The sequence below is a fragment of the Apteryx rowi genome, unplaced genomic scaffold (assembly GCF_003343035.1).
Source record: "Apteryx rowi isolate R43461 unplaced genomic scaffold, aptRow1 scaffold_782, whole genome shotgun sequence".
Taxonomy (NCBI): Eukaryota; Metazoa; Chordata; class Aves; order Apterygiformes; family Apterygidae; genus Apteryx; species Apteryx rowi.
The window spans coordinates 91816-114856 of NW_020451074.1; the positions used below are offsets into that span (position 1 = coordinate 91816).

Here is a 23041-nt window from a genome sequence, read left to right on the forward strand (position 1 = left end):
GTGACACACTCTGGGGCTGTAACGCTTCTTTTAAACTTTCCTGTAAAGCCCTTGGCTCTCTTGCTTGGAAAGCACCTTTGTCCTCCAGAAATGAGGATCTCCTTGCTGAATAGCTGCCCTGGTTTCCTGTGGTGGGGAGACCAATGCTAAATGTCAGGTTTGGATGCAGTGGTTGTGCTTTCAGGTAAGAATGCTATTCTTTAGAGTAAAACCTTTTACTGTTTATGGCTTAAACAAAAAGAAGGAAAAAAAAGGCGGGGGGGAGCAGGAACTTGAATGTCTGGCCATGTAAATTCGTGTGCAGTGGGCAGTGGTAAAACAAGCTGGATTAGAGTCCCTATGAGCTGAGTTAGCCTCTAGAGATCCATTGTTCTGTTTTGATCAGCACTGATTGTGGTTATTAGTGGGAGAATAAATTCAGCCATTCATCCCTGTTCATTTCCACACTACATTGGCTATCGGTCTGCTCACAAGTATTGAACATCTTCCCAGACCTCAGACAGCTGAGTAGCATTTTACACTTTTGCAAGCAAAGAAATAGAAAAAACAAGGACACTTGCATCTTTACTTTCCGTGTAAAAAGAGTCTGAACTTACTGTGAACCTAGTGCAGTAATTAACTGAGTAGGAAGGAAGATAACTTGTGTATAGGGATAACAGCTCAGGCAAGGAGAAGAGATGCATTCTGCACTCATTTTGTGTGCTCATGCAGAGCAGCGATTCCTATCCAGTACTGCTTTGCAGGCAGTGTTTGGTTTTAAAGAAGAGACGAGCAGAGTTTGAGGCAGTGTGGTTAAAGACTGTGGGTTTGTGTGTTCCTCAGAAAAGGGGCCACTGAATTGTTGCTGCATGTAACTAGTATCTTATTTTACCAGGTAAACAACACTGGTAAGGAAAAATCTTGAGATCTTGAAGAGTGTAAGCCCTTGAAGGGGGGTGCTCAGACACTGAACAATAGATTCATCCAGCTCCTTTGTGCATCATGGCACCAGCCTGACTTTCTATCTGCTTGCTGCTGTGGCTAGGGTTTTTCTTTTCCCCAGCCTGTCTGTTAAATTTTGATTTGTGGCATTGTCTGCCCTTGATGCAGAGCTCCAAGGTCAGTTTTCTAATTGCAGAGTAGCACTGAAATGGCACGCAAGCTCCCAGGACCAGTTGCAGGCTTTTACCTGTCTACCTCCTGGACCCCACCCAGCTTAGTCTTGCAGAGATCTAGTTTGTATCCTCCGTACATTTTGGAGGGATTTGCTAACTCTCAAACTTTTTCCTGCACTCAAACTGGGTGTTGTCTAAAGTAGCATTGAAGACATTGTCATTAGGATTAATGCTGGGGGACTGTTTCTCTAGATTTGAGTATTATACATGCAGAACACTGCTCCTTAGTGGGTTTATACAGCTCACTAATCCCCACCCCCGCTAAAAGTACCATTGAACCAATACTTGTATAGTGTTTTGAACAAAACGTTCACAATTTGCAAGTAAGCATGCAGTCTACGTAGGAAGTTTATGGGGCCTGTCATAACTGCTGAATCCTTAATTTTCACACACACAAAAAAAAGATTGCTCTCCATAATGTTAGATATTAAAGGTAGTTCTTATCCAGATTTAATTTGTCATGGTGCTGGCTTAAAAATGGCTGAGACTAGAAACCCAGATCCATCAACATGTTATTTCATCTTGATATTTCAATACTTGTTTTAATTTAAAAAAAAAAAAGGGGGGGGGAACAATGCATGGTATAAGCTGTCTTCGTGCTACATTGTGCACAGACAAGTGCCTGTTCCCTGATGATCTTCACTGTATCAGATAACTCTTTCTATAAACTGGGGGGATGGGGGTGAGGGGAAGGAAGACACTTATGCCACTCCACAGCAAAAATGTGAACGGGGCTAAATGGCATTTGACACCTGCTTCCTGTTTATACAGCTGGATAATGCATGGGGTGCTCTGTACCCAGATGACACCTTATTCTCTCTTCCTCCAGCCTTCTCTCCCCTGCTGCCCTGCTTTCCTCCCTAGGCATCCACGTGTGTAATCTTAAAAAGTTGAAGTGATTCATCTAACTTCGTCAGCAATTTCCTTCTTGATTTGGAATTTAAACTTTCAAAAGTGGTTAGAGGAAGCTGTTTGCCAATAAGAATAGTATAGCCTTGGATGTTGTGTCTCCACATGAATGGAGATATGACCACTGCCTCCCTGAGATGCTCTGCACTGGTGACCATCTATCTGCCTGCGATTCTTAGTGGTTGTTCTTTCTATTCCTAAACTTCTCTTCCTTCCTTATTCTTCCATCACTTTCCATTGTTCAAGCCAAAAACTCCAGTCATCTGCCAGCTCACCACACTGTATGTCTGCAGAACCTATTTGGTTGCTTTCATCCCCTGAGCTGCACTTGGACCATGTCGTTCTCCTAAACAGTTCTATAGCTTGGGATCTATAGACATCCTATTACCTACTGAGGGCTCAAAGGAGTGGAAGGGTGAATGTGTTGTTACAGTACTAGTTCATGATTGCCCATGAGGCAGGTTGATTCCTCTATCTCCTTTTTCTTTTTCCCACCAGTATTTGTAAGAATAATAGTATTTCCCTAATCTGCAGTAGGGATAGGTTTTTAAAGTAAATTAGTTCATGGCTGTATAGCTTTCTCGTCTCATGGTAAAGATAGCCATATACTAAAGCAGGCTGATAAAGAATCTATTAAACAGCTGAGATCAGAAGTTCAGCTGCAGGTTATGATATGCTTTGCAGGCCCAACCATCTTGTTTGCACAAGCAGGCATGTGTGCAGGCAGAGGTGGGTGCGGTGCAGGTGATAATAAGCTGGCCTGCCTGTGATGACCTCACCTGCCTGTTACTAACAACCATGTTGCTATTGCACCAAGAGTTGCTGCTCAAGTGTCCAGGAAAACTGAGCAGCTGCTGTGTAGCGAATGGAGGAAGGCACAACTAATTAAGATTTCTGAGCAATATTCTGAGTTTTGGGTTCAACTGTGATTAAAGTGAATTGCAAGTCAGGAACCCTGTGATTTCTTCCTGTCTGAAGAGGATGGTACTCTTGCTGCATGGCCTCAATTATGCTTTCTCTAAAATGAGAATGACAGTTGAGCTCATGAAAGGACATGGAGAACCAATGACTTAATGTGCAGAACACACTAGGGTAAGGAAAAAATGTGTCATATTACAGCACCTCATAGTGCTGCGAGGAGGGAGGCTCCAAACTGAGTTTGCCCTTTCTCAGAGGGATTGCAGCCAGCCCTGACTTGAGGTTTCCAAGCTCTTGGTTAGGAAAGGAACATGAGTTTCCGGTATGTTGCAGGGCGTAATGATCAGGGTTGTTCTCATCCCTCTGGTTTGTTCATGGTGCTGCATTTTTTTTTTTTATTTTTATTGTTATACAACAAGATTAGTCTGCTCAATGAACTCAATTATTATAACCCATGTGGCAGGGGAAACTCCTGCAGCCAGGTGCCAGGGAGTTCTTTGACTGCAGAACCCAATCACCAGCTCTAAGAAAGCAAATGCTGTGTACTTGCCGACTGTCCTGAAACTGTGATTGGGCCCACTGTTCCCTTCCAGTTCCATTCCCTGGGCTGTGGAAAGAGACATTGTAATTGTGCGGGGTTGCAAGTCATTCGTATATTTACATTTAAAAAAGGTTAGGAGGTTGAAAAGAGATAGAAATGAAGTGATTTAGGCTTGACCAAAAATTGTTTGAGTTCTTTGGGGGAGGTTTTTTTTTGTTTTTGTTTGTTTGTTTTTTGGGGGGGAGGGTTGGAAAACAAAAGGGCAGAAAAGGGGGTAGCTCTGGAGTAATAATTGCATATATGAAGGTTCTTTATCCACAGAAGAAAGGGAAATTCAGCCCCAAATAAGAAGAGGCATACCATGATGAATTGATTTCCTCCTTCTACAGAATCCTGATCACTTTGTTTCACTTGGTGTGGTAGGGTAACTTCACAAAATGTATTTCTGGACAAATAACACAAGTGTCAATGACCATGTTTAAGTTMACACTGTGAATCTGTAAGCTAAAGCATCCTCTAATTTACTATCGCTTCCTGTTTGGTCCTCCACAGGACAGAAAGTTAGATTATCAGAGAGGTATATGGGCTTTGAAAATTAAGCCTTACCATTCCGATAGAGACGAATAGCTCATATGGTCTTGTTTCCAGCAGTGCCTAGTGCTTCAAAGAAATGTGAAAAGCCCTTCTTGATACTTATACATCTTTTCCTATCAAGCTTTTCCAGTGAGTTCAATGAGTTTTGAATTGCAGCCTTGCAATGCCTTCCAGACCTGGAAGGGAAGGAAGGAGTTGCTTTCTGCCCAAGTGATTTACCGGTTGATGCTCTGAAGCATGGGGTGCTGACCCATGCACTGTTGCGTAGCCTAGGATTGCTGCAGATGTTAGAGACTATCCAGCTTTTCCAGAGATCCAGCCCCATGGCAGTATGTGCTGACTTCTTCCTACCGTTTACTATTCTAGGCTAAGGAGTGTTTTCCAGCCCAGCTCTAGATAGTCTCTGCCTCTTGGTCCCAAGTTTGAGAAGTACTTGTCTATTTTGGAAGGATCAGCAAGTACTGCAAGTAGAGCAGTGTTAAGAAGCAGCTGTGAGTTACATTAGACTTTAAGATAAAATTACCCCAAGCAACATAAGATGTGCTCACTGAACCAGGAGCAGCAGTCCTGGGGACTGCAACAGCTGCAAAGACTCATAGTCTTCATCAGAGTAGTGCTTAGTGACTGACTGTCTGATAAACTTCTCTGCTACTGCTTTGTTTTTACATTCCTGAAGTAGGACAGCTGGGACAAATGAAATAGTTATGTCTATCACCCACACAAAACTACTTGGACTGGGGCAGGGAGAATCTTTTATAAGATTGGGGCAAACCTCCTATCCCTCATGAGCGTTCAAGGTTTCACTGCATCCTCAATATAACTTTTAGGACGGATGAGGAGTCTGCCCATGAGATATATAGTTCTGTTGCAAGCACAGAAGTGGTTTCTTGTGGTTCCTGTTGATGTTTCTGTATGCTTCAAGCTCCACCCCCACCTCCATCTGTGTCAAAGGCACTTCTGTTGCTCTGCATCTCCCTGGGTTGTAATAGCTGAGTGTGTGTGTCTATGGACACAACAAGCAAATGAGACTCTCTTCCCTCTTTAGGACGGCAGCGATGAAGCACTGTTTTTACAATGAGACTGTGGGTTTCTTCTACAACAACAGCCGCAAAGAGCTGACTACATACTGGAGGACAAAGGATGTCCTGGTGGTTGCCCTGGGCTTGACAGTGAGTGTCATTGTGCTCCTGACCAACCTGCTGGTCATCACTGCTATTGTCATCAACCGGCGGTTCCACTATCCCATCTACTACCTGCTGGGGAACTTGGCAGCTGCTGACCTCTTTGCTGGCATTGCATACATGTTTCTCATGTTCCACACGGGGCCCAGGACAGCAGAGCTCTCCCTGAAGACCTGGTTCATCCGCCAGAGCCTGCTGGACACCAGCCTGACCGCCTCTGTGGTGAACCTGCTGGCAATTGCTGTAGAAAGGCATCAGACTGTTTTCACTATGCAGTTACACAGCAAAATGTCCAACCAGCGCGTGATGATCCTGATCTTCTGTATTTGGGTCACAGCCCTGCTCCTGGGGCTCATCCCATCCTATGGCTGGCACTGCCTCTGTGCCCTGGAAAAGTGTTCCAGCATGGCACCACTCTACAGCAGGAGCTACCTGACCTTCTGGGCCATCTCCAATCTGGTCATCTTTCTGATCATGGTGGTCGTGTACACACACATCTTCATCTATGTCAAAAGGAAGATGACACGGATGTCCAAGCACACCAGCTTCCACCCCCGCTACAAGGAGACAATGATCAGCCTTGTCAAGACGGTCACTATTATACTCAGTAAGTCCACCTGCTTTATCTAAATTATGCTTTGTGCTTCCATCCTGGGTTGTGGAGGGCTGGAGAGGTGAAGGTGCTCTGGACAACCAGGATGACTGGGAAGCGACTTTCTGCTTTGCTGGTGTCTGAAGCTGCTGGGGTGATGGTTTGGTTTGGCTGTTGGGTAACTCAACAGTTTCAGGACTGCTCTAGCGCATGGGTGGGAGCAGCAGCTCCTAATGGAAGTGTCTTGTGGAATACTGGGTGCCAGCATTTCCCTGGATTCTTTCCCAATGCCTCCATCCTGCCCATGGCATCATCCACAGTGACGCAGGAGTTATGAAGGTGACCAGCTGCTGCAGGGGACACTTCCAGTCCAGGCAAGCTCTCAGCTAGTCAGTCTGCTCGCTTCTGACTCTTTGCAGTAGTGCTATGGAGGATCCTTTTTCTCAGGAAGAGCAAGAAATGTTCTGGACCAGCATTGTAAGTGGGTACTATAGGACATACACCGCAGCTCCGGGGTTGTTAGTTGCTTGCTGGGATAACCAGTTGGTTATCTATCTGTTTCTACTGCTTTGTTTGTATTGGAAACTGTTAATGCGCTGTTAGCCCATCCTATTACTTTCTTGTTGTTGGGGAAATTATCATTGTGTGTTCTTCTCTTCACCACTTGTCAGGTTTATTTCTTAAATGAAGCTGAGCTAAAAACATTGACTTAACTTTCTTGAATTTGTATGAGCTGGAGCTGGAGCAACTGTACAGTTATAGGGGAGTGCAAACTTCTGAATCTCTTCATCTCTTCTCCTCTGACATGGCTGTGCTCAGGAGCTGCTCCTCTGATTAGCAGAGACAAGAGGGACTGTTATTAATTTGACTTCTTAATGTCTCTGGCTACTGAAGTGCAGATGCTTTGGACAAACAAGAGGCTCTTTTATGCATTCTGCTCTCACATGGAGGAGGCACACTAAAGGTTTGCATGGAATTAGGAGCTATAATCAGGCCTTATAAAGAAGCAGCACTTTAAATGTTCTTTAAAGGATGGAAAGCATGATGAGCAGAGGACAGACATTACAAGGTGACAGGAAAAGAATATGGAAGTTGTGTCCAAATTCTATAGACTGTTTACTGGAACAGAGCACTAAACTTCTGTCAGGTGTGGGTGTTTCTTTGGTTTTTTTTTTTTTAAACAGCTTAGTACTGGGTCTCAAATCTGCTCTGGTAAATATGTCACTGAAAACTCTAAACTCTTAGTCAAAGCTACTCTCCATGATCACTGGATCTCCAGCAGAGTGCTAACTGCCTGTGAGTTACTCTGTCTACATTAGCAGCTCATAGTGCAATAGGAGTAGATCAGTAACTGGAAGTGGTTGGCTTTGAGGCTCTACCTCTCTAGGATATTTAGCTTTGTTCAGATATATGTTGTTTTGCCCAGTGCTGTGCATCTTAGTAAGCTGGCTAACCTGCTGATATAAATTGGTAAAGCTTCTCTGAAACAAACGGTTCTGCTCCGTGTATCTGAGGAATCTGGCCCCAGTTTTGTCCTTATTTTATAGGTTCTTTGTGTGGAGGCTTCTGCTCTTTAACCCACAAGCAGCAGCATGCCAGTGTAAAGAGCTTGTGGGTGTCTCTGAAAGACGCCGTATGTCTGTGAAATACTAGCAATCTCATAACAACAGAGCCTGCTGCACCCCTGCATCGTGCTTTCAGCAGCATATCATTCATGATTTTTCTTAACTGCTTTTGTCTCATGCTTTAATATATAGAAAGTTTTTTTTGTTTGTTTTTAGTGAAATAAATCAGTGTGTTCAGATCTTCTGCAGCCCAGCTCAACTCTGGGCTTATGGTCACAACCCTTTGCTTGCAAATCTTTTCTGATAAGTGCAGAATTTGCTCTGTCAGGAAAACCTCGTAGCTGCAAACAAAGACTACTACTCCCTTGCAAACTCCCGCTGGCAGAGCTGGGCTCGGCGGGGGAGGGGACGGGCGGGGGCAGTGGGGAAAGAGCTGTCTGGCTCCTCTGTGCGTCCCTGTTGGGGGGACATGAGCTCGCGTGTTCTGTCGCAACTTGTGAACAGCGAAACTGGGATATTTGCCTGTTCCTGTCTGTGTGATGTCCTCTTCCCTTCCTTACAATCGCTCCATCTCTCTTGTCAGCAGGGAGTTCATAGCTGCCGTGGAGCTGATCAGATGCAGCCGAGAGGTTCAGCAGAGCTAAAGAATTGCTACTTCATGTATTTTGCATAGTCAAGAGTGGAGGAAAGCTTGTTTTGTTTCCCCTTCCTTCCTGAACAGTATTAGAGGGTCACCCAGTGGGGTCAGCAGGATTGCTTAATTTTATGGGACCTCACAAGATCAACCAGGAGGAGAGGGTCAGCAGGATGGGAATACTGGCCTGGAAGAAAAATCTCCTTGCATCTCCTTGTTCTGGGAGGTCCCTTTCTTCTCGATGCCTATACTCCTGACTTGGCCTGCCTTTGTCTTCTGCCTTGAGCTAGGAAAAAGGCTGGGTCAGAGGAGGTTCAGAACAGCTGCTGTGGTTTTACAAGGAATTGGGACTGGTGGCTGTGGATGGACAGAGCAGGCAGGTACCTGATGTGGAAAGTGGTGAGGGACAATGAGGGGTGGTGGTCAAGCCCTTGTGATTCTTGTAATGTAATCCAAGCTTTTTTTTTTTTTTTTTTTTTTCTCCTCCGTGTGGCAGTGTCAGAAGTGGTAGTGAGTTGCGTACAAGTCATTTTGCAGGAGGAAATGCAGGCAGAGGGAGCAAGCGAGAGGGTTTAATTGCTCAATTTGGGAAAATACCTTTCAGTTCAGACTGGGAGTACAGACAACTGTGACTGCAGAGAGTTTCCTTCCTCCTTATGAAAGCCCTGCTGTAATTCTTCCTCCACCCTAGATCCTTGGCCTTCTGCAAAGTTGGACTCTGCACAGAGGAATACTTTGCACCTTATGCATCAGAGGGCGTAGCTGCTGGTGAGTGTGTGAGGAAGCTGAGGGAGCAGCAGAAGCTGTGTGTATGTGTCACCTCATTGGAAGGCAAGGTACCTGCGGTTTATAATCCTGTAGGTCATGAGCATTAAGAATAGGTATGGAAGCCTACCTGAAAATCAATAATAAAAAGTCCAAGGTACATCTAGAAACCAACAGCAAATTTTCCCACAGATTAGTTGTGCAGGACAGGATCTAATGATGAGCAAATAGCACAGCTGAGTCACTAGTGACCACACTGGGCAGAGATTATTAAGAATTTGGATTTCTTTCTGAATACTGTGGCTCCCATTAAGGAGCAAAGAAAACAGCTAGACTTGCAGGCACAAGCCTAAAACTTTAGGTACCTGTCCAGTGCTCCCATCTTTGATGTACTCCTAGCTTTACTTAATGCTGCTGGGAGCCAGTCTGTACAGAATCTGGCTTTCATTGTGGATGCTGAAAACCTGGCTCTAAGTGTTCTTAAGCAAGGAGGTCCCTTTTCTGCAGGCCCGCTCAAATTACAAGTATCAGCATCTCCTTTCATGACAGCCAGAAGTCTATATTTTTGCTAAATTTAAAATGGGAGAAGGCAAAGTCATGTCTGCGAGTGCAGAGAAAAGCTGCCTGGCCCAGATGTGATGGCTGCTGTGCTGGCCCTCTGGGGGCGTGATTGGCTTAAATAAAAAGGGTTACATGATACAGTTGCCTGTAATCAGCAGGGAACATATCCAGAAATTTAGGAGATCCTTTCTCTGTGTTTCTCTGACTTTCCACCAGTGCAGCATTTCATTTAATGAGCGCCTTAAATTCAGCGCCTCATTCTGGTGCAACTCTTCTGGCTGTTTTTCTTTCCTGTCAGCTGTTTTTCAGTAAAGGGTGTAGTTACAAAGTTCCTAGTGAGTCCATTCTTTTACACCCTTTCCCAGCAGACACAGCAGGGTTCAGCTCCTGTGCTTTAAGATATAACCTTATGCATGAGTTCCAGGAGCACTGATGGGTGAGTGCTCAATTTACGTCAGCCTTAAAGTTAAAATCATGACCGTAAAAAGCAGGGTTTTAGGAACTGCAGGCACCTCCCACTCCATCATGCAAAACAGCAATTATCCTTTTGCTAAAGAGCTTTGCAGGTGGTGGCAAGAACATAGTATTGGCCTGACTGACTCAGTCATGGAGCCTTTCCAGCTCAATCTTCATGTTGGCCAGCCCATTGTTTGGTTACTTTCTGCCCAGCATGCAGTGGTACGAAACAGACTTCRCTGAGCTGCCCTAAATGTTGGCTAGGACTCTTCTGAACTTGTACTATTAACTGAGAGCCCCATAACTGTATGAACTGGAGAGACGATTCCATTCAAAATGTACTACTTTGACTCTTAACTTTATGACCCATTCTCCTTTTTGGAGGGAGTAGGAAATATGGATGCTTTATCTTCTACTTTGTAAATGGAATAATGGGGATGCGGGGAGGTAAGTGAAGCTACTTGAAACTTATTTTTTCTGACTGAAAGTAGTTTAGACAAAAGAATCAGTGCCTCCATTTTCAATATTTTCTGGTTGAATCCTGTCTTCCTCCTCTAAATTTTTGCTTCATGCTTGGGGAAACCAATTTTTTTCCTTTTCCAAATGGTGTTTCCATTTCCATTGGTGTTTCCAAACAGCAGCGATTCCCTTGAGCATCTCCAAGGTGAGTGGCCAGGCAGGGCCAAGAACCTGCTTGTTCTCTAACAAGGGTTCTTCTCTTCCCAGGTGCCTTTGTTATCTGCTGGACTCCGGGACAAGTTGTACTCCTACTGGATGGCTTGGGCTGCAAGAGCTGCAATGTTCTAGCTGTGGAGAAATACGTCCTTTTGCTGGCAGAGATCAATTCGTTGATAAATGCTATTGTCTACTCTTACAGGGACAATGAGATGCGCAGCACCTTCCGGAGGATCCTCTGCTTCATCTGTTATAGGAATTCCAGATACACCCCTACAGTAGTGAAGTTAAACACTGCAGACCGCAGAACACTTTCTCAGAATGGGCACTTTACTGTGGACTCCTCTATTTAGTTCCTCAGTGCCGTGCTTGTCTCCACTGGTCCACAGCAACCCTTTTCTGACCAAAAGTGCAGAGACTGAGTGACCTGCTTCCAAAGCACTACTGACTTCTTTTATGTTCTCAAGCATAAATATTTGTATAAAATACTTGTCATCCATATGGGGACAAGAAGCTTTTAAGAAACTGAATGGTGCATTATTTAGGACAAACATACTTTGAGTAGTATTCTTATTAAAGACTGCTGTTTTTAATGCAAAATTGATTTAATTTAGCAGCATCTAGAAGTATGCTACATGCAACAAGAATCTCGTGTGGCCTTCTCTCCATGAGCAAGGTATTTTCTTGGTACTTCAGTATTACTGCTTTCAGAAATAGTCATTCCAATGGTAGCATATTCCAGAGTCAAAGCCCAAAGCTCTTAAGCTCTACTCATTGCTTCCTAACCAGAGCTGCTTTCTGTTTCTCGAGGGAGTCTTGTTCAGGTTGTGCTCTACCACTTTCAGAAGTCACATTCTTCTGAAGGCCTCTTCAGAGAGGAATCTGTTTGTGAATTACTTCCTGAGAAGCAGATTATTGCTTTCCCAAGTGTGTGTTACTGAATTTCAAAGTATTTTGGGGCTTCTGTAGGATATATGAGGAGCACTTTCCTAAAATGTGGAGTGGTGCCTCAACTAACTGCAACTGTTTGTTCTGCTAAGTGATTCTAGGTGGTATTCACAAATTGATTGCCTTTTTATAAATGTGGAGTGAGTCATATTCCCATGAAACCATCTTTCTACTCACTGAAAGCCCTTTGGGGACAGGTTTACATTAGATTCCAAGGCAATCAGTATTTTGCCTTAGGTTTTAATGTGCAGTTTGTACCTTAACACTCGACTGTTCAAATAATGTGTTAACAGTCTGTTCAAATGTAATCTTTCTCTCAGCAAAGCATCATAAGAAATTAGCAGTATTATTTAACGTTAGTGCATGTAGGACCTAGTTCTCTGCTGAGTAAATCCATTTACTGCACCTGACATGCAGTGTAAACTGTCACTCTCACTTTTGAGACCATGACTGGAGAAGAGACATTTTGCTGGCAAGAGAATATTCATGACTTGACCAAGAAATTGTAAATACTTCTCCAAGTTCCTTTTACCCTAATGCTTTGTTAACAATGTGAAAGTGCCTGCAACAGTCAAATCCAAAGCTAGTCTTTTACCATGGGCTCCAGTGGGAGCAGAGAGGCCAATAGGAAGCAGTTCTTTAAAATTCTAAATTTAAAGGCTTTGGTACAACATTTTCAGTGTTGTGTTTTTGTTTTTGTTTTTTTTTAATTAAAAAAAAAAAAAAAGGCCTGGTTCTGTCAGATGATCAGCTCCCTGACAGATCAGCTCAGCTGACTTTGCAGAAAGAACACACAACTTACCTGGGGGATTGTTGAGTCAACGTGGACTTCTATTCATATATGTCTACAGACTTTCTTGCAGAACATGGTCAGGAAGAGACTATGTTAAGATGACGGTACCCTGGATTGACTAAAACAGTCCTGGAATACGGTCCGTGTTTTGTTGTCCCAGAAACTTTCTTTCACTCTTCCCCCACTAAATCTCCCCATTGTGAAGGCCTGGCTCTGGGGAAGTACTATTTCCCAGTCTTGTGTTGTGATGCTGGAAGGGAGAGATACTGGCCTCGATGCTTGCGCCCATCGTGACTTGCTGTGGAGGGGCCTGCCATGCTGCTGATCTGCCCTTTATGTAGGTTGCCTGTGATGCCACATCACAGGCCTGCGGGAATGTGCACGTGTATCTGGGGGGTGTTAGCCTCTGGGAAGAAGTGGTGAAGAGAAATTGGAGGCAGTAACTCTTTCGGTCAGCTATTTGCAGCCAGAGTAGGGTGTACGACTACAGCCTTGGTCAGCTGTTTTCAAACACTAGACCCAGCTGGTTTTGGAAAATTTCTCACCATTAAAACCTACCAGGTAGTGGAGCTAAGAGAATGGATAATGTTTTCTTTTATTGCCAAAGATTCCTAAATATAAATATTTTCCAGTGAAAACGAATACTCAGGTATCAGGCCATGTGTACACACTGCAGCTGAAGTATGTGGTCAGTCTGTTGTAGCAGGGGGAAGACTATTGTGGACACCGGGAAAATCATTACTGCGTGGARCGGTGAAGCTGGCACAGAACAGACCTAGACCTTTTCTTACTGCTTTCATGAACATCCCCAAAGCACAAAGTGTGTAAGTCCTACTTTACGCAAAGCTTATTTTACAAGTAAATACATGTCAAGTTTTTTCTCATTTATTAACAAAGGGAAGGAGGAGAATGTGAGCGTTCCTACTCTCTAGGTGTGGGATCAGTACCAGCATGATTTAGGGTGGTGGTGGGGAGATCTGACTATGCTGTGTTTGCTTGTGAATGAATATTTTTAGTGGGCGAGATGACACATGGCTCGCAAAAGAACTCCAATTGGCTTTTATGCCCAATTGGGCCTTTAATAAGCTGTACACATTCTTCCCAGAGGGCTCTGGTAACTAGCCTGACCTCGCTGTTCTGCTGGGTTGCAGCTGTTGAGCTGTGTTACAGCAATATGATCCTACTCTCCAAGTACTTTTATGTAGGTACCCTCAACATAGGCAGACTTTAAGTCACTAACAATTGGCTTCTGATGTTTTATGAACACCATGTACAGGTGATCTTTGAGGGGTTTTGGGGTATTTTAAATGGTTTATTTAAATTTATGCTGGTTATCAAACTAGTGTGAATACTAAATAACTCTTGTAACACAACTTTGCTGGAAAACTTATCAATGATTTGACCAGTTTGTACCAAGCAGACACTTTCCTGGGAATATCCTCTGGGAAGTCAGGATGTCAATGCTTCCTATATAAAAATGGAGTCTGCTTAATAATGGTAACTGAATGTGCAAATGCAGCTTGTGGTCTAGCCAACTTCAAAATGCATGTTTTTGCAAATGAAAATAGCAACTGATGAGTGTAAGGAAAAGAAAAATCCCAAACCTTTAATGGAGCTTGCCTCCAAGTGATAGCTGCCACCCATGAGGAATGCAGAGAGGTTGCCTGGAATTCTTAAACGTGATTTCTCTTCCTGAGTGACTGCAACCCTTAGAATTCTAGCTGCTTCCAGCTGGCTGTAATAGATGAGAGAGCAGGAAATTAGGAGGCATAGAAAGTAGCCTGAGAAGTGCTGTTTTCAGTGAGATTTTAAAAGAAATGGTGAATTGATGAGGCAGAAGAGATAGGAGGAGGATTTTAACAAACCTCCCAATAATGAAGATGGGGGGGAAGGGAGAGGGAGAGACATAAATGGTGTGTATATAGAACATGCATCACAAAATGAGATGACTAAGTTGTTCAGTATTCCACACGACACCTTTACTTTTTAGTTTTCTCTGGAAACACAAGTCCTTATCTAACTACATGGAAGGAGAAATCACATTGCAGTATGTCTTCTACTCACTTTTGTGTACTAAGCAAGACACTTCGCAGAAAAGGGTGTGTTGTTATCCAATTACATGTTAGCTTTCCAAAACAGCTTAGAAGACCTTAAATATAACTTTATCATTGCATAAAGAGTTGGATGCTGTCAAATTTATGGAGTTTCTGATCTTTTTTTGTTTTTAATTCATGATGTACAGCCTCTGATGCATCTTAGCTTAGTGTGGAAGACACAATGTGGCCATTTCCCTCCTTCTGTTCAGTTTGAGAAGAAAAAAAACTTTTTTTAATCACAGTATGAAACTGCCTTTGAAAGTTCATCGCTGGTTTCTTCAACCTTCTTTTAATGTGCAAATTTCCCTGCAGACTGAAATTAGCATCATTATTATGATTATTTTAATGGCAGAGAGGCATGCAATCATTCTAGATTTACTGTGTGTTGGGTGGGAGGAAGGGAGAGACACCTAGGAACTATTTTTAAGGGATCAAATACGGGACGAGTGAGAACACACAACTTGATCAAAGATAGGGCCGTATGGTTCCAGGAATGAGAGGTCATGCCTTGCTGACTGGTTGAAATTCCTTAAGCAAGCTGCTGCCAAAAGTAATACGGGTTTTGGTGTGTTTGTGGGGAGGGTAACACTTTGGAGATTAATACTGTAGGGACTGATGGACTTTGAAAGGTTTATTGAAAGAAAAAAAAAACACTGCAGGAAGGAAGAAGACAGAATAAGGGCAAACAATGAAATTAGTAGGGGGAAGTTGGTGATGGCAGGGTTTTTTGTTTCGTTTTTAAATTTTGGTTCTTCATCATTCTGACCTTCTGAAACATGGAAAATGGAAACTAAAGTGGCTGATACACTTACTGTAAGTGTAGCCAATGCAAAAGATGAGTTCTTTGGAGGCAGTTGTGCTCTTGTGGGTCTTGAGCAATATTGGAATATCAGGGCTAAGAGTTTATTTTTGATGTGCAATGATCTGGTCTGCATGATATGATAGATAGTTTAGTAGCCTGCCCATTCATTTGAATTGGGCTTCCCCCAGTTTAAAGCCAGCAAGAGCCTAGAAGCTTATGGTATGAGTAATTCTTCCTGACTTGGGGCACGTGTTAATGCAGTGGTGAAGTGAAGCCTGGCGGTTCCCCCCTGCCCTGCAGTGGATGGCACATGTAGCTGAGATAACTTAGGAAAGAAAGGTCACACTGAGGATACAATACTTACTTCCCATGGTACTTCTGGGGAAAAGCTTTTCTACAAAAAACATAAGGCTAATAGCAGAGAGTAGTTTGGTTTCATGAGTCAGTCACTTCACGGTCTACTCTTCTGCAAAATATGTGAATGTGACTTCCCTACTGTGAGCAAAAGTGAGAAAAATCCAAGTGTCATTTCATGTGAAAACTGTTATAGCTCTTAGTCCAGCTTCAAACTAAGTTTCTAGAAGATGCTGCTTCTTTGTTTGGTCTTGACCAGGTTTTGTCCTTATGCTGTGAGTGTCACAGGAGAGAGTCTTAATTACACTGTGACAGTCAGAGGTAGGTCTCCAAGTTAGAGCATTTTTGTGCTAGCTCGAGATCTTTGCTAAATTGAAAATTAGTCTCAGGGTTAATTACCACATTCAGCTCTGGTCATTGACTGGACTCATGTTCAGTGTTCTGTGTGTTCAGCAGCTCTGGAAACTAGGCTTCTTTTTTTGAGTCTGTAGCTGTTCTGCAATCATTAGAGTTAGTAATCTTACATGAATGTTGTATCACAGGTTTTTAGCCAGTTATTTTCATCCTTCTTGGCATAAGCTGATTTCCTTCAGCTGTTGGGATGTTGAAGGGAAATTCATTGCTTCCAGTTGATCCTATAAAAACCCCTGCAGAATGTCTGAGTCTTTCTGAACCTGTTGCTGTTTGTTAGTGTAGCTTTTTGGTCTCAACACCGATTCCTTTTGAACATGAGTGTCTCTTGCATCATTCTCACGGTGTTAATCATTCCTGGAAATTTAATGCATATGTATATGATAGAGCAATATAAACTTTAGATAATGCAACACACAGTGTGCACATTGGATGGAGCTATCCYCCATGCACCCGGCGCTGTAATAAAGAGAATGCCTGCTTCTTAATGCTACATTGGTGTTAAGGAGTTTTTCCTCCCGATTTCGGTGACAGTTTCAGGAAGCTGGTTCTTCTCCAAATGTTGCCAGACACTGATTCCAAAACTAAGTGTTCCCTTTGTGAATACCATTACCAGTATTGCTCACCCGACCCAGGTGGGGAATGACACAGCAAGAGGACCAATAATTTTAGGGTGAGCAGAACAAGATTACAGCAGGCACCAGGAGGAAGTGGTAAGGAGAAGCTCTGATTTGCCTGCATTCCCCAGCAGGGAAAATAACTGTCCTTTAGTAATGCCCATTTGCTGATAAATTTCAGCCTGCAGTTTCCTCAGAGGAACTTGTACTGGTAACAGAGAGCATTTGCCTGACTTCTGCTTGGCTTGTACCCAGAAAGGAGTGAGCGTATAGTTGTGTCCCATGGCCCTTTTAGAACTCAGTCTTACTCTCCAGGTTTTTCCCTCCTTGCTGAAAGCAAGGAATACAAATTGRGGGGATAAACATGCCTATGGCTCCTCAGAAAGATTTGCCTCATATTATGCTAGAACGTGCCTGTAAATGTCTCTAGTACTGTGAAGTGTTCCAGTCATGCCCTTGAGTCCCGAGCACTACGTGGAAAGAAACTCCAAAGACAGTAGGAGAATATCTTTCTTCTAGGTTTCACAGATCATGTGGTCATGTGGATTTAAGTGCCACCAACCAGGGTGTGAGGGGCTTGCACACTGAATTTTGCCCCACTGTCACGAAATGTTTTTTCAGTGCTACCCAACTCCCATGTTGAGCACTTACTACCTGCTTTTGTCTCAGTATGAATAACGCAGCAAAGTAGAGCAGTGGGATCTGGAGATGCCAATAGCTGGCCGACTGTGCTATATGGTGGCACAGAAAGACGAACTTTTGGCACAGCTGCTCTTCTATTCTCCCTGCTTTCTCCATGGCTTAGGGACTTCCACTGAAGTGGGTTTTTTTTTTTCCTCTCTCTCATTTTACTTTATTTATTTATTTTTATCCCTTCCCCTCTCTGGCTGGAACTGTTCAGGGAAATTGCACTCTTTATTACAAAGAGTTCAAAGATACATCCTTGTATCTTGATGCTTTCTGCTATGGGCTGTAGTGAGTGTAATGCAGCTTTCTGTTCTAGAACAGTTTTAATTTACCATTTTCTTAATCTAGATGTAAAAAGCCATTAAGTTCACAGTGCATAGCAGCATTTGGAAATGTTTCTACCAAAAACCCTGACAGATCACTCCAAGCCCAGGAGGCGCTTCAGAAACACAAAGGCTAAAGCCAGAGAACTAGGAGGACGCTGTAAATCTAGCGCGGGTGGGATATACTCAGGGTGCTGAGGGTTAACTGTGCCTTCTGTCACACTGCCAGGAGACAGTGTGTTTTGTCTGACTTAAAGCACAGAGCTGGCTTGAATGGTGAACGAGGCTGCTCAAGAGCCAGCTTAGGCTGCACACTCTTTTTAACCTCTTGCATTATCAGCAGCATGGCTTAGCGCTGCATGGGGTCTGAGGTACAGACTGCAGCCGCCTTCATCCACGCAGTTACTGTGTTTGGCATTACTGAGGCTGTTGCAGCAGTAGCAAAGAAATATATAAGCAATTTGAAGTTGAGGCTTCATGAATTAACTACAAGCAGAAGTCAGGAACAGGATAACAGTACGCATGATGGGATGCAGCTCTCCAGAGCCCGCAGAGATCTTTACAAACGACGTTTTTAAATGGTGAGTGTAAGATCCACCTTGGAATTAGCCTGGCAGTCTCCTTACCGGCAGGAAAATCTTAACAGCTGCTACTGGGATGAATCTAGCTGTTCTGCAGTGTGTTGTAGCATGTGTCCACTGGGAGGCAATACAGGTCAGTTTTTTCTTTCACTGTGTGTCTTCCTGTTCTTTGCCTGGTGCTTGGTGTCCCCTTCTCCCCTGAGAAGAGGATGTACAACCTCCCACCAGGAGGCTGTCCTTGAAGTTGGTATGGACAAAGCCAGTGGAGTTCGGCAGCTTTCATATTACCTACGGTGGGTGTTTTCCTGAAACATGTCCCTGTTACTTGAAATGCTGGAGTAAACAGCCACTGGGGGACTTTGTCCACCAGACTTGCTGGGAGCTGAATTTTATAACACAGTAGTGTAATTGCCGACACTACTGCTATTGGCCATATGCTTGCCACCTTGTCTGGTGGCGGGTCGGGGGAAGGCTACTGCAGACTATCAGAGCACTTTGTTGTAGCTGAAGCCCAGGGCCTACAGGAAATTGGCTGTGCTGTTACAAAAGAGCAGACCTTGTTCAACACCATCCATGAGAGGAACCTAATACTGTTCAGTTCCAGCTGAGCAAGGTAGTAAGCAGAGCTGTTTATAAAGCCATCACCAAACACATAGGTCTTTCACAGCACCGGAGAGAGATTTTTATGGGCCAGAAGGGACTGTTGTGGTCATCTGCTATGACCTGCTGCACAGCACAGGCCATCAATTTCCATCTGATGAGTCATTCCACGAATCTGCACCTGCTGCTGGAGTTAGAGCACCTCCATTAGAGAGGGATGCACAGTCTTGGCTTAAGGCGATGCAGGTCTGGTTCACCCTTTGGTAAACTGCTCCGCTTCCATTAACCCTAACTTTCAGCCATCAGCTCTCACTTTGGCTTTGCCTACCTCGTTTAAGCAGGTCTCTCCTATCTTACACCTCAGTGGGAGACAAGACATGTCACTCATTTGCCAACACAGCATTTACATGATTTCTGTATGCTGCTGCCTTGGACTGCAAACACAGTGATCACTGGTCCAGCGGCTAATCTAATCCCATCACAACACAAACATTTATTTTTGAGCTGTAGCTCTTGCTATGGAAATTCCTAGCAGTAAGGCATGGATCATAGTGGAGGTGAATCTCCATGTGAATTTATGCTCTGTAAGCTTCAGACTCGGCTTATAACTTGTCAGTTGGCATCTGAAGTCCTGGCTTTAGTTTCCAAACGAACTCCCCCCCCMCACACACACCTTTTTGTGCTGACAGGAGAGAATTCACTTGCTAATTATACCCTAGTCCATTTCCTATCGAAACGTGCAGGGTGATTTATCAGAGGACTGAAGACAGCTCTCCCTATTCCCTTAGCTGCATCAGCAAGAACTTTTGAGAGACAATTTAATTTCTTGTCATCTTTTAATCCAGCTCCCTTTTCCTCTGTAGTCAGTTTGTGAATGAGAAAAGATGGTCTATTAATCATTTTACCAAAAGGCTGAAAAATACAGCATTTCTTCAGTGGTGCTTGCTCTATATCTCATCAGTCAGCATTCCCAGAGTACTCAGCCACAGGGTCATAAACACTCAACCCTTGACATGGGAAAATCAGCTCCTTCACTGTGAAAACCTGACAAGTGTAAACGCRTGGAGCCAGATTTTTGCCTTCAATTACCTTCTTTGGGATTTTAATGCGTGTTACTAGGAATTGGATTAGGCCCACATCTTTTATGAAAGATGCTGCTTAAAAAGTCTGAGAAGACTTATTTGTATGCTCAGCTTCCCAAAGTAGGGGGTCACTACCTTGCCGAGTTCAGTGGGACTACGTACAGCTCATAAGGCCAGGCATGTGCCTAGGTGAAGGCTCCAAATCTGTGCTATAACATTGTAATAGATGGAAGATTCTAGGGTGGTACAGAACTTCTCCACTAAATGGTTATGAACTAGAATCCTGCCTAAAGCTCCAGGATAAATACTACTGGCATTATCAATTTACTGATGAGCAGGGCAATTTTGCTGATTTCGGCTAGGATAATAGAGGCGGGGAGGGGTTGATTGTTCGGAGCCAAGTCACTATGGAGGGATTGTGGTGTTTATCTGATTCTTCTGCCACTGTCATTTTCTTCCTTGCCTCACTCTGTCTCTCCTGTCTTCATCTTCCCCTCTTCCAGTACGGTGCCTTTGCAAATAAGCCATCCTTTATTTATGAAACTATTTTCTGTATTATTGCTTAGTAATTTTGGCCAGAATTTCTTACCTGAAATAACTAAGGCAAGGCATGTAAATCTGAAATCAAGAACCTAGATAGATTTTGTTATTCCTTGTATGTAGATGTTAAGGCTCAATTATTCATATGTGGAAATTTTAACAGAAAAGCTACAAATCATATTGCTTTCTGAGCTGATAAGAACTAAAGGGTCAAAGTTAATAGCATGGACAAGATTTTGAAAATTTGTGAAGAAACACCCTCTTCATCTCATTCCCATTAATTTTACAGAAATGAAATCTTTCATTGCAACACAGGGCTGAGTAGAACATAGTCATCCATCCTGTTTCTGCTAAACTAATTAGAACAATTTCCCTAAGAGGGAGAGGAGCGAAGTTGCTGCCAAACAGGATTAAGACTGGATGTAAAATACTTGTCACAATTACTGTATCTTTTCTGGAGTTATCTGGTGAAAGAGGATCATTATGTGGTGTCACTTATTTAAAAAAAAAAAAAAAAAAGGCAAGAAAGCAATTGCTGCACAAGAGCTATGCTCATTCTGCTCAACTCCAAGAATAAGAAGTCTCTAAATAGGAGACTGATGTAGAAATAAACCTATGTCACAGTCTTTGAAGGCTCAGACGATCAAGGTGTGGTGAACTCAAGTCTCACAGCGGGGTGATAAGAAGGACCCTGCATATTACCATAATTGCCACTTTTAATAAACTTTTTGCTCAAGAACTTCCATGAATTTGCTACAGAAAATGGAAAAGGTGTTTTAATGTTGTCAGAGCACAGTTACTTCAACTGAACAATTGCCCATACGCTGTGCTCATTCTGTGTGGAACATCCCCGGAGGGTAAGCTCCATATCACTTTGCAGCACATTCATCATTCATCATCTTGTCTGGGAGGGAGTGTTTTGCTTTATAAAGATTTTGCTGAGCAGCCAGAGACGCTGATGTGTCTGGTTGGTGCAGAGCCCTGGACCCCAAAGTCTGGGAGAGGGATCAAATCTGAATTTTGTGTTCTGAAGCAGAATGTACATCTGCTTTAGAATATGAATGCAAAAAATATTTTGCAGAATTTGTCATTGTTATGGTAAACAATACTAAAACTGCAATATGGAATATTAAATTACCTTTGCCTAAGAGGTGAAGATTCAAGTGTTGGGTCACTAGCAATCAGGAGCATAGAAGATGCTTCTACTTGAGATGCAGCTGTAAAAAGACATAAATTCTATAAGCATAGTATACTACTGGAAAGTAAAACTTTGAAAGAGAGAAACAAACAATGACTGATGCAGTCAGAGAGAGCACTGCACTTCCACATAGGCACAGAAACTCGTAATATAAATGTTTTTCTCCTTTTTTAAATTATATTTTTTTTCTCAACCGTAGGTCTAGATACATTGCAATAATTTAAAGTAGCAGCTTAGGAAGATATCTAAACTTCATATGAAGCTATCTGGGTGACCCTCCATAAAAAATAACTTTTTCTGTGCTACTTTATGGCTGTGAACCTTATTCAGCTGCAAATGCATGAGAACAAAGAGTCTTCTAATGTTTGTAATGAACAAACTTGGCCTCTGGTAGAGCAGAAAGGCAGTTTTACAGACAAGGACACTTCTCAAACAATGGCTGCAGACAATCCCTTTGCTCTTTAAGCTGGTTATTGATATGCTGCTTAATCACCTGCACTCTGCATTAGCTTTGGTTTTGAAACCTCTGCAAGTGTAGGGCCATGTATAATCACATTAAAGCATTATTTCCAAGGTGATAAAGCAAAGACTGAACATGACAAAGTACAAATTGAGAACACTTGCACTTTATGCCATCTGCAGATGGAATAAAGCACCCTGTGCATGGCAGTTATACAGCCCTTTGGTGTTTGTGGTGTTGCTGTTTCAGGAGACTCGTAGCTCAGCTGCTTTGCTGAGCTGCATCTGGCTGGAATAAAGCAGTTCAAGGTGAGGCAATTTCCTCAAGTCACTCAAAAAAGTGAATAGCTGAACATGTGCAGGTAACAGTAATGAAGGAGAAATATATAGTCTGATTCTTCCCTCACTCGTGTTTCTTACAGATGACATTCCATTAACATTGATCAGAATTATTCTGATCTACTTGAGTGTAAAAAGTGTAGGATCAGGCTGAAGTATAGGGTTTGTTCAATATTTGGCTTGACAGGGGGTAGATCTAAAAAGGACTGGTGTGGCAAAGACGAGAACCCTTGCATCTCACTTAAATGAGGATTTGCATGTTAAGATTGTTATTTTTTCTAGACAAATAAGAAGACTGGAGAATCTCAAAGCTTACTTGAATATAGCTTTACGCAATTATTGATTGCAGTGACATTATTCTGCGCGACACGGAATTTGCTGCTGTGAGGTCCTCGCAGATCTCGGGTCATAAAGAACCCACAGCTGCTAAATGCATTACAGGATGGGGCTGCTGACTGACAGAGAGGCAGAAACAGCGCTGCGACAAGAGCGAGCAGGACCGAGGAGAGCTTTGAGGAACGCGGGTGGCGGGGCAACGCTGGTCCCCGCGGGGTCTGCAGGCCCGGGCACAACAGCGGACCGAGGCGGGAAGCGCAACCCCAGAGCCAGAACCGAAGCCCGCGAGGAGAACAGGCAGCGAAAGGCCGCAGGCGGCCGCGGGCCGGC

The 23041-nt window shown here is 43.4% G+C and overlaps 1 protein-coding gene and 1 long non-coding RNA gene across 3 annotated transcripts in view; one reads left to right on the forward strand and one right to left on the reverse strand.

The window, feature by feature from the left end:
• LPAR2 (lysophosphatidic acid receptor 2) lies at positions 1–16417 on the forward strand. 2 transcript variants are annotated; one of them, XM_026088737.1, is made up of 3 exons: positions 1–184; positions 5162–5904; positions 10597–16417. In XM_026088737.1, exons 1-3 carry the CDS (start codon positions 144–146, stop codon positions 10896–10898), a joined length of 1086 nt encoding a protein of 361 aa, XP_025944522.1. In that variant the 5' UTR covers positions 1–143; the 3' UTR covers positions 10899–16417. The 2 variants fall into 2 exon arrangements, with proteins under 2 accessions (XP_025944522.1, XP_025944524.1); XM_026088739.1 differs by having other exon boundaries at positions 10748–16417.
• LOC112976953 overlaps positions 13952–23041 on the reverse strand; it is a 13942-nt gene continuing 4852 nt past the window's right edge. The window contains exons 2-3 of the long non-coding RNA XR_003257233.1: positions 21518–21596; positions 13952–14021 (exon numbers count right to left, since the gene is read on the reverse strand). This is a non-coding gene — a long non-coding RNA (uncharacterized LOC112976953). The remainder of the gene's footprint in view (positions 14022–21517; positions 21597–23041) is intronic.